The sequence below is a fragment of the Strongylocentrotus purpuratus genome, unplaced genomic scaffold (genome assembly GCF_000002235.5).
Source record: "Strongylocentrotus purpuratus isolate Spur 01 unplaced genomic scaffold, Spur_5.0 spur5_scaffold_18, whole genome shotgun sequence".
In the NCBI taxonomy this organism is placed as follows: Eukaryota; Metazoa; Echinodermata; class Echinoidea; order Camarodonta; family Strongylocentrotidae; genus Strongylocentrotus; species Strongylocentrotus purpuratus.
Window position 1 is genome coordinate 24,682,105 of NW_022145603.1, and position 11,683 is coordinate 24,693,787.

Below are 11,683 nucleotides of genomic sequence, written 5' to 3' on the forward strand. Positions count from 1 at the left end.
GAAGAGAGAGAAAGAGAGAGAGAGAGAGACAGGGAGTAGGAGATTATGGTGAGTATATCAAGAAAGTATGAGAGATGGATTGGAAATGGCAGGAAGAGAGGAAGAGTGAGAGAGGAGGGCGAGGGGGTGAGATAGAGAGATATCAATGTGGAAAATACACTTGTGAACTTTTACTTTCTTTTTTTAATTGAAGCTTGAAACAGCAAAGGCCAAAGCGCTTGAAAGCAAACCAGATTTATCTTTCCGTGACACTTTACGATCCATAATTATTCTTCAAACCGAAGAAATTTCGACCTAAATAATGATACCAATTTAATCTCTATAGCTGTCTAGAAAATAATTCATGAACAAGATCCAGCTGAAAGGGAAAATAGAGAGAGAGAGACAGAGACAGAGACAGACAGAATGGGTGGGGGAAATAACGAGCGAGAGGATGGCCACGTGACCGTCTCTCTAAAGAAAAACGTAGACATCGAGCTCATTAGCTGTCGACTTATCTGGGTGCAGTAATATATAAAACATACAACCGATAGAAATCGCAGAGAATTATGACTGTGTCTTAAGCAAAATAATCTTACTCTCTCCCTCTCTCCTTTCAGAACTTCTTGTCTGTCCAGTACGGTTAAAAAAGATGCCACAGTCTGCATTCATTAATTGTTGATAGCTCAACACGATAAGACGTTTTTTCCCGCGTATTTTACAGCGCCATTATTGTACAGCGACAATTTTTAGACGAATATGCTGATAATAGTAATTGTTACTCTTGATGTGTTTGTCATCGCTTGTTGAGACAACATCTTTTTTTTTTTTAAACGAACGAAATAGAATTACATCGTGTATGAGAGGGATGGAGTAAATATTTTTGAAATGGATGTGACAGCAATAGTGGCTGTTTCTCTTTTTACCATCATCTTCGCAGTCGGGGTGCCAGGAAATTTTTTGGTGGTTTGGGTGTTCGCCAAGAAATCACGTAAAACGACGACGTCTTTGCTGATTCTGAGCCTCGCCATCATCGACCTGTGTGCCTGCTTGATCGCTCCTGTACATCTAGTTCGAGCTCTCGGCGGCGTCTTTATCAACGCTTTCGTTTGTAGGTCGAGCATTTATGGGAGTCGTGCCTTTTCATTTTCGGCGCTCTACCTGACATCCTGCATCGCTCTTGACCGTTACATGGCCGTCTGTAGACCCTTAGAGACACGCTCAAACCCACGCAGGGTCACTGCTGTGATCCTAGTGAGCATAGGCCTGGCCGTATCTGGTAACTTTCAATATGCTTTATATGTGATATTGTTTCAGATCGGTCCGGTAAAGAAGTGCATTTACCGAGGGGGACCCGACTGGCTGGATTTAAGTAACGAGATCTTCACATCTGCATCCTACTTGCTAGCATTGATTATCTGCACATGCGTCTATGTCCGCATCTATCTGGAAATTCGCAAACATATTAAGGTTAGGGCAGGTCTTACAGGAAAAGAAGTCCAAGTACCCCACGGTACAGCCAAACCAGCCTGGAACACAAATCAGTCTTGTCTTCCGCAACAGAGTGGACCAACAGCGGATTGTCCTACAAACCAGGGAAAGGTCACCACCGCTCCAGCTCCAAAGTTGCAGTCTCGCGGCGGCAGCAGTGGGATACGACCAGGCGCAACAACCAATGGAAACCCACTGAAAAACCTGTCCGAGGTAGGAACCACCCAGGTCCTGCACATCAAGGTACCCGAAATCTTGCCAGCTATTCCTTCTGCTGCGGATTATTCGTCTAATCCAGCTTCCGTCGGTCAAGACCAACCCAATGTTCCTGCGAGAAAAGACGCCGGTCAGCCTTTCCATCGCAATCGGCAGAAGAAAGAACGCGTCATGACTCGGATGTTGCTCGGGACCAACCTCATCCTCATCCTGTCCTGGCTACCATCTTTCATCCTTACCAATATTCCTGATGAAGCAGTGGCTGACTACCGTAGCACAGCATCTCAGGGCGGCGTTATTTCGTTCTGCTATCATCTGCGCACACTTAATCACATTGTCAGTATCTTTGTCTATGCACTCCTGAACGCAAACTTTAGAAAAGATTGCAAGGCCATATTTGCTAGGTGCAAAAAATTGAGGAACAGATGAAAAGCACACTTTTATGATTTTATTTCCTCCCAATACAATTGTTGCATCCTGCCACATGTACATGTATATAAACTGGCAACTTCTTTTGATGGAAACATGAGGGTTGTTTCGTTTTGTCGCATATTACCAAAAATACATGCACTACACTAGGTGATTTTTCATATAATATGTATTTTGGTGTTGATTAGGGGAGTTAAGTGCTCCCAGAGAATTTAGAAATCCCCAATATGCGGGTAGGGAGACGGGTCTATCAATAATATTTGTATATCTTAGTATATTTTTTATTACACTTTCAGAATATTTTTTTTCTGTTTTTATAAGTTTCAAATTTGGAGAATGCACCCATGCAACGTTGTCAAATCAGGAACTTTAATGATTTTATTCATTAATCGTTTGTATTCACGAACAGTACAATGATAGGCGTCATCAGAAAGGAGCTAGATTTTGTGTCAGTTCTGCCCCTCCCCACCCCAGTATTGTAATTCATAGCATTATGGATCAAAACAGCTGTTTCACCTTGACCAACATGACAATTTAAAGATGAAGTTGAGTTCTGGTCATGCGATTGCATTGTGAAAGAAACGATGTGGAATCGACCAGAACAGGTTGATCATCTAGCGTATAAGAATTTTTGTGTATTGCAAGGTTCTGGAATCATCAAAATGATAAGAAATTGGCCAAGTCTTGGTAAAGTTACAAACATTGTACACAGAAAGATGTATATGGGACTACACGAACACGTGGCGTAAAAAACCTACCCCCCGGAGTTTTACGATGTACATGACATATTTAGAATATGAAGGCATTTAAAGAGCCATGCTTTTCAGGTTACATGTCTCATCTGATGTTCTTCCACATTTGCATAATAAGAATGATAACGCTCACAAATTATTTTTCACCTCTTCCCAGAACTCAACCTTCTCTTTAAGCCAAATATGTATTACGATTATCATGTCAGGTTAACTGACGATATTAGATTGGTAGATTTTGATGTATAAACAATGGTCCTAGTAAGATAGACCTGAATTTTATTAATGCCCTGTCAATATTTCATTATGCTTTACACCCATTCAAGGAATTCCACTGGTTACCTTTATTCATGTGCAACAACGCACTATGAATTCAAGGTCTGCTTGTCTGTATTCAAAAGTCTATACCGGTCTATTCCAACCGGGCATGGTGGCTCAGTCGTTAGAGCGCCCGCCTCATGAACGGGAGGTCGTGGGTTCGAACCCCGGCCGAGTCATACCAAAGACTTATAACAATGGGACCTTCTGCCTTCTAGCTAGGCGCTCAGCATATTAGATTGGAGAAGGATAGTAATAACATATTATGTTATGCAGGGCCCGCTGGAAGAACAGTTTCATAACTGAAGTGGCTACCCTGGGTAAATAAAAGTTATTATTATTATTATTATTATTATTATTATTATTATTATTATTATTATTATTATTATTATATCACTTGGCACCTGAATATCTTAATGTTACGCTACAAATTATACTCCAGCTTGTAACCTTTGCTCAACAACTGACAAGATATTAACAATTTTTTCCCAAATCCAGACTCTCATCAAGCGAAAAAACGTTTTACAGGGGTTGCCTTGGAAACGTGGAACAATATGCCACTTTGCATTATTAACACGTCTGGCCTCTTCAAAAGATCCATAAAAATACCTATTCCCCTGGTAACGTAATGTGATTTTTCCAATTTCATGAGTCAACGTGTTTTATGTTTCGCTTTACACTCTGGAATTTTGTAAGCGCCATTTGGAACATTTTCCAATTAAAAATTTGTTCTTCAAATTTATGGATGCTTTTTCCCCAGGTGTGTCTGCAGTGTTGAAGCATTTAATTTACCTGCGATTACCCTTTGTTTTCAATTGCCAGAACGCAGAAGGTTTCGCATAAATGAAATAGATTTTTCAACCGCTATATTTTAGTACTTTTTAATAAATGAGTTACAATTATAGTTACCTTATCATATATTTTTCACCAAATGTAATTTTTACCTTCTCGGCTATGACTTTCCCCCATTGTAAAGTAAAGGTTTTGATATTGAATTAAAAAGTATTTCCAATTAAAGCTTGGTGCATGCCTGGTACATGTACAACTTCGCCTGATACGTCAAATTTTCAAGAAAATGGCTGCGCCCATGTCATGCTAAAAAGCATTACATCATGCCAAGAAATTTTCATTTAGTTATCACTTGTACACGTTCGTAAGATTTATTGTCCATCAAAAGGCAGGAATTTATCTCGTTTTTCAGAATACCTACACTTTTTCTTTGGGGTTAGGTTTCCATTAACTGGATCTTCCTTGCAGAAACGTAGACAAAGGATTCCTGCCTGGTTCCTCAGATGCTGTTTTACAATATACCATGTATACAAAATATACTTAGAAAATCAATAAATAGAAAAAATATGTAGCTTAGAAATTATCGATTTTGGGGGGGAAAAAAGGAGGAGAGGAAAAGTGGAGGAAAATCGTAGAAGGCAAAAAGCAAGAAAGATACCAAAAAAAAAGGAAAATGAATGATTGCACTGAAAATCTCTCGAAAATAACATCATAAATAACTGTACATCAACAATTTCACTTCTTATTTTTGTGTGCCGTAAATAGGAAGTGTCAAATTACAGCTTTTAGGATTGCAAAATGTTACTATTTTTCACAGATTAAAACTGCTTTTATACAATGTAAGCAAATTTCTTGACACAAATAGGCTTTTGTATTCATATCTATCATCTTTTCGATTTTTCCCTCGTTAGTGCAAATAAAAAGTGAAATATTTACGATATTTCTTTGTGAAAAAAAAATCACTATACTCAACCTTTCAATGATGTAGAGGCGGCATCGAACCTCGGACATCGATGGTAACATCATACCTGTACATTCTATTGTGTAACCTTAGAAAACGGCAACTGCTGGGAATAATTTGTTGCCATGCAGACTCCAGCTCTTAAAACTCATTGTTATTATTATCATTATTTGTTCAATTATTATCATTATTAGTATATAGTAGTAATAGTTGTAGCCGAAGTAGCTTGTATAATAGTATTATAATTGTTGTCATAATCATCGTTATAATCGTTGTAAATACTATCTGCGCATGGGCAGATAATAATAATAATAATAATACATAACATTTATTAGGCGCTTAATACTGATGTTTCTAAGCGCACAGTGTTCTGATTAAGAGAAGACTATAACCCGTAGAATTAAATTAAATTAAAGGTCATTTGTGATAAAATTGTAAAACCCACCGAGATGAATGCCTGATCATAATGTTATGTAATCATTATTCCTGTGTGCACCTACGGTACATTCTATGATACAAGGGGGCAAAAAAAAAAGCTTTTCATGAAGCACATACATGACTTTGGCATTGATTATTCTAAAATACACAAAGTGGGACATCTCCATGAGTAAAAGATCTGTGGATATTTAGTGTCATTTGACCCCTGTGCTAACTTCGAAATGGTCTTGTTGAGCTGTTCAATTATATACAACCTCACTACCTTAATCTGACCTCACCTGTATGACAAATAGTAAAAACGCTGATCTTCTAAAAAAAATTATCATCACGCTATTGGCCAGTCGATATATAAAGTGTTTTGCAGTTTCGTATCTGATAACGTTACGCAGGGGAAGACATCATTTCATTAAAAATTATAAGAAGTCCATCAACAAGGAGGAAAGGCAAATTATAGTTCGTTATTTCGAGCTTCATATCAAACATAGTGTATGGACGCACCTTATTTGTGAAGAATACGTGAGAACCAATTCAATTACAAAATGCATTTACTTCACTGCCATTACAACGATATATTAACTATTGATTCGTTTATAGTCAAGAAAAAGCCGGGGAACGTTTTTGTAATATGCTTTTTTATCAACGATCAGTGAGAAAAATATTTTGGTGAAGTTCTCGTAGTAGTATTTTTTTTCATAGAACAAAATTCAAATGACCTGCAATCTGAATTGATTGTGTGAAAAGTGCAACAGGAGACGGACAGTTTGCTGCCTCTCTCCGTCAATATTGCCGCTCCCTGTTGTGATGTATCGATTACCCCCGTCCATTATCTGTTTGCTATAGTTCCATACAATCTGTGAATGAAAAGAAAGCAATTAGAGAAGCACGTAGGCCTACTTATCTTATGATCAAGAATGGTTAACACTCGGTTTTGGAATTCTGCTGGATTTGGTTTGGCGATCTGTTTGCCAAGCAGGTATTATCACTTAACATCGCATGATGTTGTCACGTAAGAAATAAACGCCATTTAATGTGAATCTCTATCAGAAAGTACATGATAATTCACAGTGTGTATTCAATGTATAATAGAGACAGAGGAGAATGTGGAAAGTGTGGAAAGTGTATATGAAAAGTATAGGGATGTTGTGTTAATACTAATTTTCTTATTCCTACATTTTTCGAAATACAATAACTGAATAACAAAGAACATATAATCGTAAGGTATACTATAACATATACAAACAATAATAACTTAATGTCAAAAGGTTATTTACGTATATACTATTATGATAACGAACTTAATATTTCTATAACTTATTATTTTTTTAATTTAAAGTATTATCCGAACTCTCTGTGGAAAATGTGCAGGAGACCGCAATCATAAACGATGCTTGACTAGGATGACTGCCTTCAAAGGAATGATTTCAAAACAAAATAAAGATACATAATAATAATAATACATGAGATTTATATAGCGCCATTATCCATTTTAATTAAATGCTCAAGGCGCTTCAAAATATTAGGGAACACATAACATCATGACAAAGAATCGTGTACATTTACATAAGAAAGAAAATGCAAAAATGAAAGAATGAATGTCTGTCTTCAAAACGCAAAATTAAATATAATTTATAATGGGGAAAAATACTTCGGAAAACATTTTGAAGAATGTGGTAACAATGTGAACAGTTGAAACAGTATATATAAACAGTGTAGGGAATTGTGAAAAGTGTGAAAAAAATGTTAACAATTTGGAAATAATGTGAACAGGGTGTGGAGCGTGTAAACAATGTGGAAATAATGTGAACAGGGTGTGGAGCGTGTAAACAATGTGGAAATAATGTGAACAGGGTGTTGAGCGTGTAAACAATGTGGAAATAATGTGAACAGGGTGTGGAGCGTGTAAACAATGTGGAAATAATGTGAACAGGGTGTTGAGCGTGTAAACAATGTGGAAATAATGTGAACAGGGTGTGGAGCGTGTAAACAATGTGGAAATAATGTGAACAGGGTGTGGAGCGTGTAAACAATGTGGAAATAATGTGAACAGGGTGTGGAGCGTGTAAACAATGTGGACATAATGTGAACAGGGTGTGGAGCGTGTAAACAATGTGGACATAATGTGAACAGGGTGTGGAGCGTGTAAACAATGTGGACATAATGTGAACAGGGTGTGGAGCGTGTAAACAATGTGGAAATAATGTGAACAGGGTGTGGAGCGTGTAAACAATGTGGACATAATGTGAACAGGGTGTGGAGCGTGTAAACAATGTGGAAATAATGTGAACAGGGTGTGGAGCGTGTAAACAATGTGGACATAATGTGAACAGGGTGTGGAGCGTGTAAACAATGTGGACATAATGTGAACAGGGTGTGGAGCGTGTAAACAATGTGGAAATAATGTGAACAGGGTGTGGAGCGTGTAAACAATGTGGACATAATGTGAACAGGGTGTGGAGCGTGTGAACAGTAAGGAGAGACTGTGAATAGTGTGGAAACATTTGAAACAATGTGGAATTGCATGTGATGTGGTAATAAAATGAACAGCCTGGAGAGTGTGTGAACACTAGGCAGATAGTGTGAATAGTGTGGAAATAGTAATTATATATACTGCTGGAACAATGCGAATAGACAAGTGTGAAAATTACATTTAGAACCAATTGAAAACAATGTGACCGTGTGGAGATGGCTTAAACAACATGTAAACAGTGTAAAGCAATTGGCAATTGTTAACGGTGTATTAAGTCTGATAAGTGTTAACGATGTGGGCGCAGTGTGGGAACGTTGTAACACAGTATAAACAGCTTGAATACTTCAGTATATGTAAATTATGTGAAACTTGAAAGAGTTAGATAATGTGGAAATTTTGTTTGATATCTACGTTTCAAAACCACCGCCCCTTTGATGGAAACATAGCATTGCTGTTGCGCCGTCTGCAGTTGAATGCTATCGTATAACCTAATTTTAAAAGTTTTTTCTTTAGTATTACATGGTTAATAGCTTTGTTGTCCCAGTTGTCTTTGAAAATAAGTTGAAAATTTCATTAGTGTCATGTGAGGATTTGAAATTTATTATGTCTGATACACAGATTTAAAATCTATTTAAGATAACAAAATCATTGAAGGATTTTCTAACACTCTCTTAAAGGGATGGTTGAGTTTTGTTGCAGAGGGTACGTGTTACACAAAATAATTTCTGTTGGTGAGATAATGAAAAACTGAGTGTCAAATTTGAAACACAAAATCATCCTTGTTTAATCAAAATCAGTTCAGAGACGGCTGAAATATCCATAGATATAACCATTTCATTGTGGTGCCCCACAAAATAATATTCGGTAATTTTAAACCAGCCAATGCCGGTCCTGTATTAATTAACGGTCACCACATTTTTTTAAAAGTGGAGCTGAATTGGTATGATCGTATTCAATCTAAATTCACACATTTTGGGATCTAAAATTACCTTCATAGCAATTTTAGGTTCTAAAAGGGCACTAGACATGTCATATAATAAGAATAAGAGCAATTACCATGCAATTTGATGGCATTTGCGGTCTTAAACAATAACTTAACTAGCCCTTTAAATAGTTTTTCCCAATTTTGTAGAAAATCCTTTTGTTGCCGTGAAACTGATCGCGTAATCTTGCGGCGCATAGTTGCAAATCCATCCCGGTAATCTGGGTTTTGTATACTATATAATTAAAGTCAGTGCTTATAGGTTAAAGAATCCAATGGCTTATGCGATAATGGGCTCTGGGATGTAGGATGAAGACTTAAATAAATCAAAATCGGAATGGCGCTGCTCGGTAGTGATGGTTGGTTCAGCAATTATCCATGTTAAATTAAAAAAAACTAATCCATCAAGATTTAGGCAGCTGCGGTTCTATAAAATATATATATTTATTAAAAAAATTATGTGGGGGGGGGGGCTTTGTGGGCGGAGGATCATGTTGGTTTCCGCATTATTTTCATACTCGTGCCTTGCTTAAATCGTGTGTAATTTTTTAAAAAATCATCTTTTTTGGAGGGGGCGCTTGAAAATCCTCTACAAACCCAGCTGGATTTGGGTTATTATCCCGTTCATATCAGAAGCCTTCCATTACTTTGTTATGCCAATAAGGGCATAGAATACTCATTATTTTAGAAAACATGCTAATATTAATTTCATAATGGAAAATGTTGAGAACTGAAAGCCACAAGGGGAATTAAAATAAAATCCAATTTTATAGATAATGAAGGGATTTACAAAAGATTTAATCAAAAGATAGCAGAAATTTATAAAAGAAGTTGACTGGTAAACGAATGAATGAAATCGACCAAAAAGTAAGAAATTTTGGAATTTTATGGGCAATTAAAATCGTTAGTGTCATGGTGACGAAGTGCCGGGCTATTTTCCAATTCCTTTCAACACAAAAAATGACTTAACTGTCAATTTGTCAAAATCTATGAATCAGGAGGGTCTTTCCTTCTTATAGCACCTATTTGGTAGTGCTCCATGAGAGAGGCACTTCGGAGAAGAACAGAAATTAATGACATTGTTTGTACATTACAAACGGAGAGTTGTCCATGACTACATCATAACCCATGACTAAATCGCCAGTTTACACATTCACAACTCTTTTATTTTAAAAAAAAAATCAAAGTGGACAATATAATATTTCTAACATAGCAAGCAATGAAGGTAATCTTACCAATTGAACAAATAAAGAATAAAAAGTACGATATACTGCATGAACACCTATAGGTAAAAAGAAAATTGTTTTGTTTTATTCTACATTGAGTAGGCAGTGTAAGAGATCATTTCTTTTTTCAAACCAAGGGATTGTTGGCTTGCAATCATTTATTTAGTTGACCCAGGGCAAGACACCTAATGGAAGGGTGCTACGCAGAAACCCGCACCACCTCGATGATATTGAGCCCTTGCAGGCGTATCCATCATGATGAGGAGGCAACCCAGACACCCAATACTCCTACACGCGAAGAGATGACGTTTGATCCAACCTCCGATGGCGGACGTTCTCCAACCCCAACCCCCTGTGCCAGCCCTCCAGCTGAAGTAGACCACCAGCAGACTACCCGCAGTGGCCGTGTGATCAAGAAGCATGAGAAGTTAACTTATTGAAAGATTTTTTTTTTTTTGGAAGATAGCAAAAAGGCAAAAAAGCAAAACAGAAATGGAACAAACAACCATAATGACTTTCTTCTTCCCATTAACCATTAACCCAGGTGTGCTTCTCTGAAATGAAACATAGATAATTACCTTTAATGAGAAAAAAGAAATAATGGCCGAGGGTATATCCATTAGTTGGTAATTGAATAGCGTCATCGTCCATGGAGATGTAACCTAAGAAAGATATTATTCTTATTCCATTTACAAGAGATTTTAAAATAATATGGATTTTTTTAGTGCATACTGTCAATGGATGTCCCTGTAGACATAATTATAGTTCTACATCATCTGTATGCATTAATGAATAGGATAGGAATTATTAGGATCTCTGTCCAGTAGTGCCGTACGTGTTTGTGCCATCGAACTGGATCGACCAAATCAATTGATTCATAATATATATGCAATATTTTTTCCCGTAACATGAGAGTAATTTTAATAGTTTCATACTATTAATTGAATGTAATGTTAACTGTTATTGTATAATTGTTTTAAATGGGGTCACGCTACAAGAGTCCTATCTCGCACCCCGGGGCAACGTGTCTGACACGGCCGGTTGTATAGCAACTACTCCGAAGATCAATATTACATTAATCTTGATCTAAGGAGACACGAACGAACGAATAGGAACGAGGCCTTAATGATACTCATTTCCTTCCACAATGATTTTGAAGCTGAATGCAGTGTATTTTTAAGCTCTTGCCAACCAAGGACAACTATGGTAAGAGAGAGAGAGAGAGAAAAAAAAAAGAAGAGGGAGGAGGAGGAGATGGAGAATGTGAATGAGAGAGACAGGGACAGAATGAGAGAGAGAGAGAGAGAGGGGGGGGAGAGGAGATATAGAATGAGCGAGAGAGAGAGAGAGAGAGAGAGAGAGAGGGAAAGGTAGGGAAGAGGAGATAGAGAATGAGAGAGAGAGAGAGAGAGAGAGGGACAGAGTGACATAGAGAGAGGGACAGAGTGACAGAGAGAGAGAGCAAGGGGGTAGAGATAGAGAGAGAGAGAGAGAGAGAGAGAGAGGGGGAAGAGTAGATAGAGAATGATAGCGAGAGAGAGAGAGAGAGAGAGGGAGGGAGAGGGAAGAGGAGAGAGAGAGAGAAACAGAATGACAGAGAGAGAGAGAGAGAGAAGGGGAGAGAGAGAGAGAGGGAGC

At 37.6% G+C, this 11,683-nt stretch overlaps 1 protein-coding gene across 1 annotated transcript; it reads left to right on the forward strand.

The window, feature by feature from the left end:
* Positions 1–867: 867 nt before the first annotated feature.
* Positions 868–10,485, forward strand: LOC575718 (gastrin/cholecystokinin type B receptor-like). Its single transcript, XM_776103.2, has 2 exons — positions 868–2,090; positions 10,290–10,485. Exons 1-2 carry the CDS (start codon positions 868–870, stop codon positions 10,483–10,485), a joined length of 1,419 nt encoding a protein of 472 aa, XP_781196.2.
* The last annotated feature ends 1,198 nt before the right edge of the window (positions 10,486–11,683 follow it).

Excerpts from the sequence above, each read along its gene's own strand:
- LOC575718 (XM_776103.2), top strand. The coding sequence starts at position 868 with ATGGATGTGACAGCAATAGTGGCTGTTTCTCTTTTTACCATCATCTTC. Across the intron at positions 2,091-10,289 it reads TGCAAGGCCATATTTGCTAG|GCGTATCCATCATGATGAGG; the intron begins GTGCAAAAAATT and ends GAGCCCTTGCAG.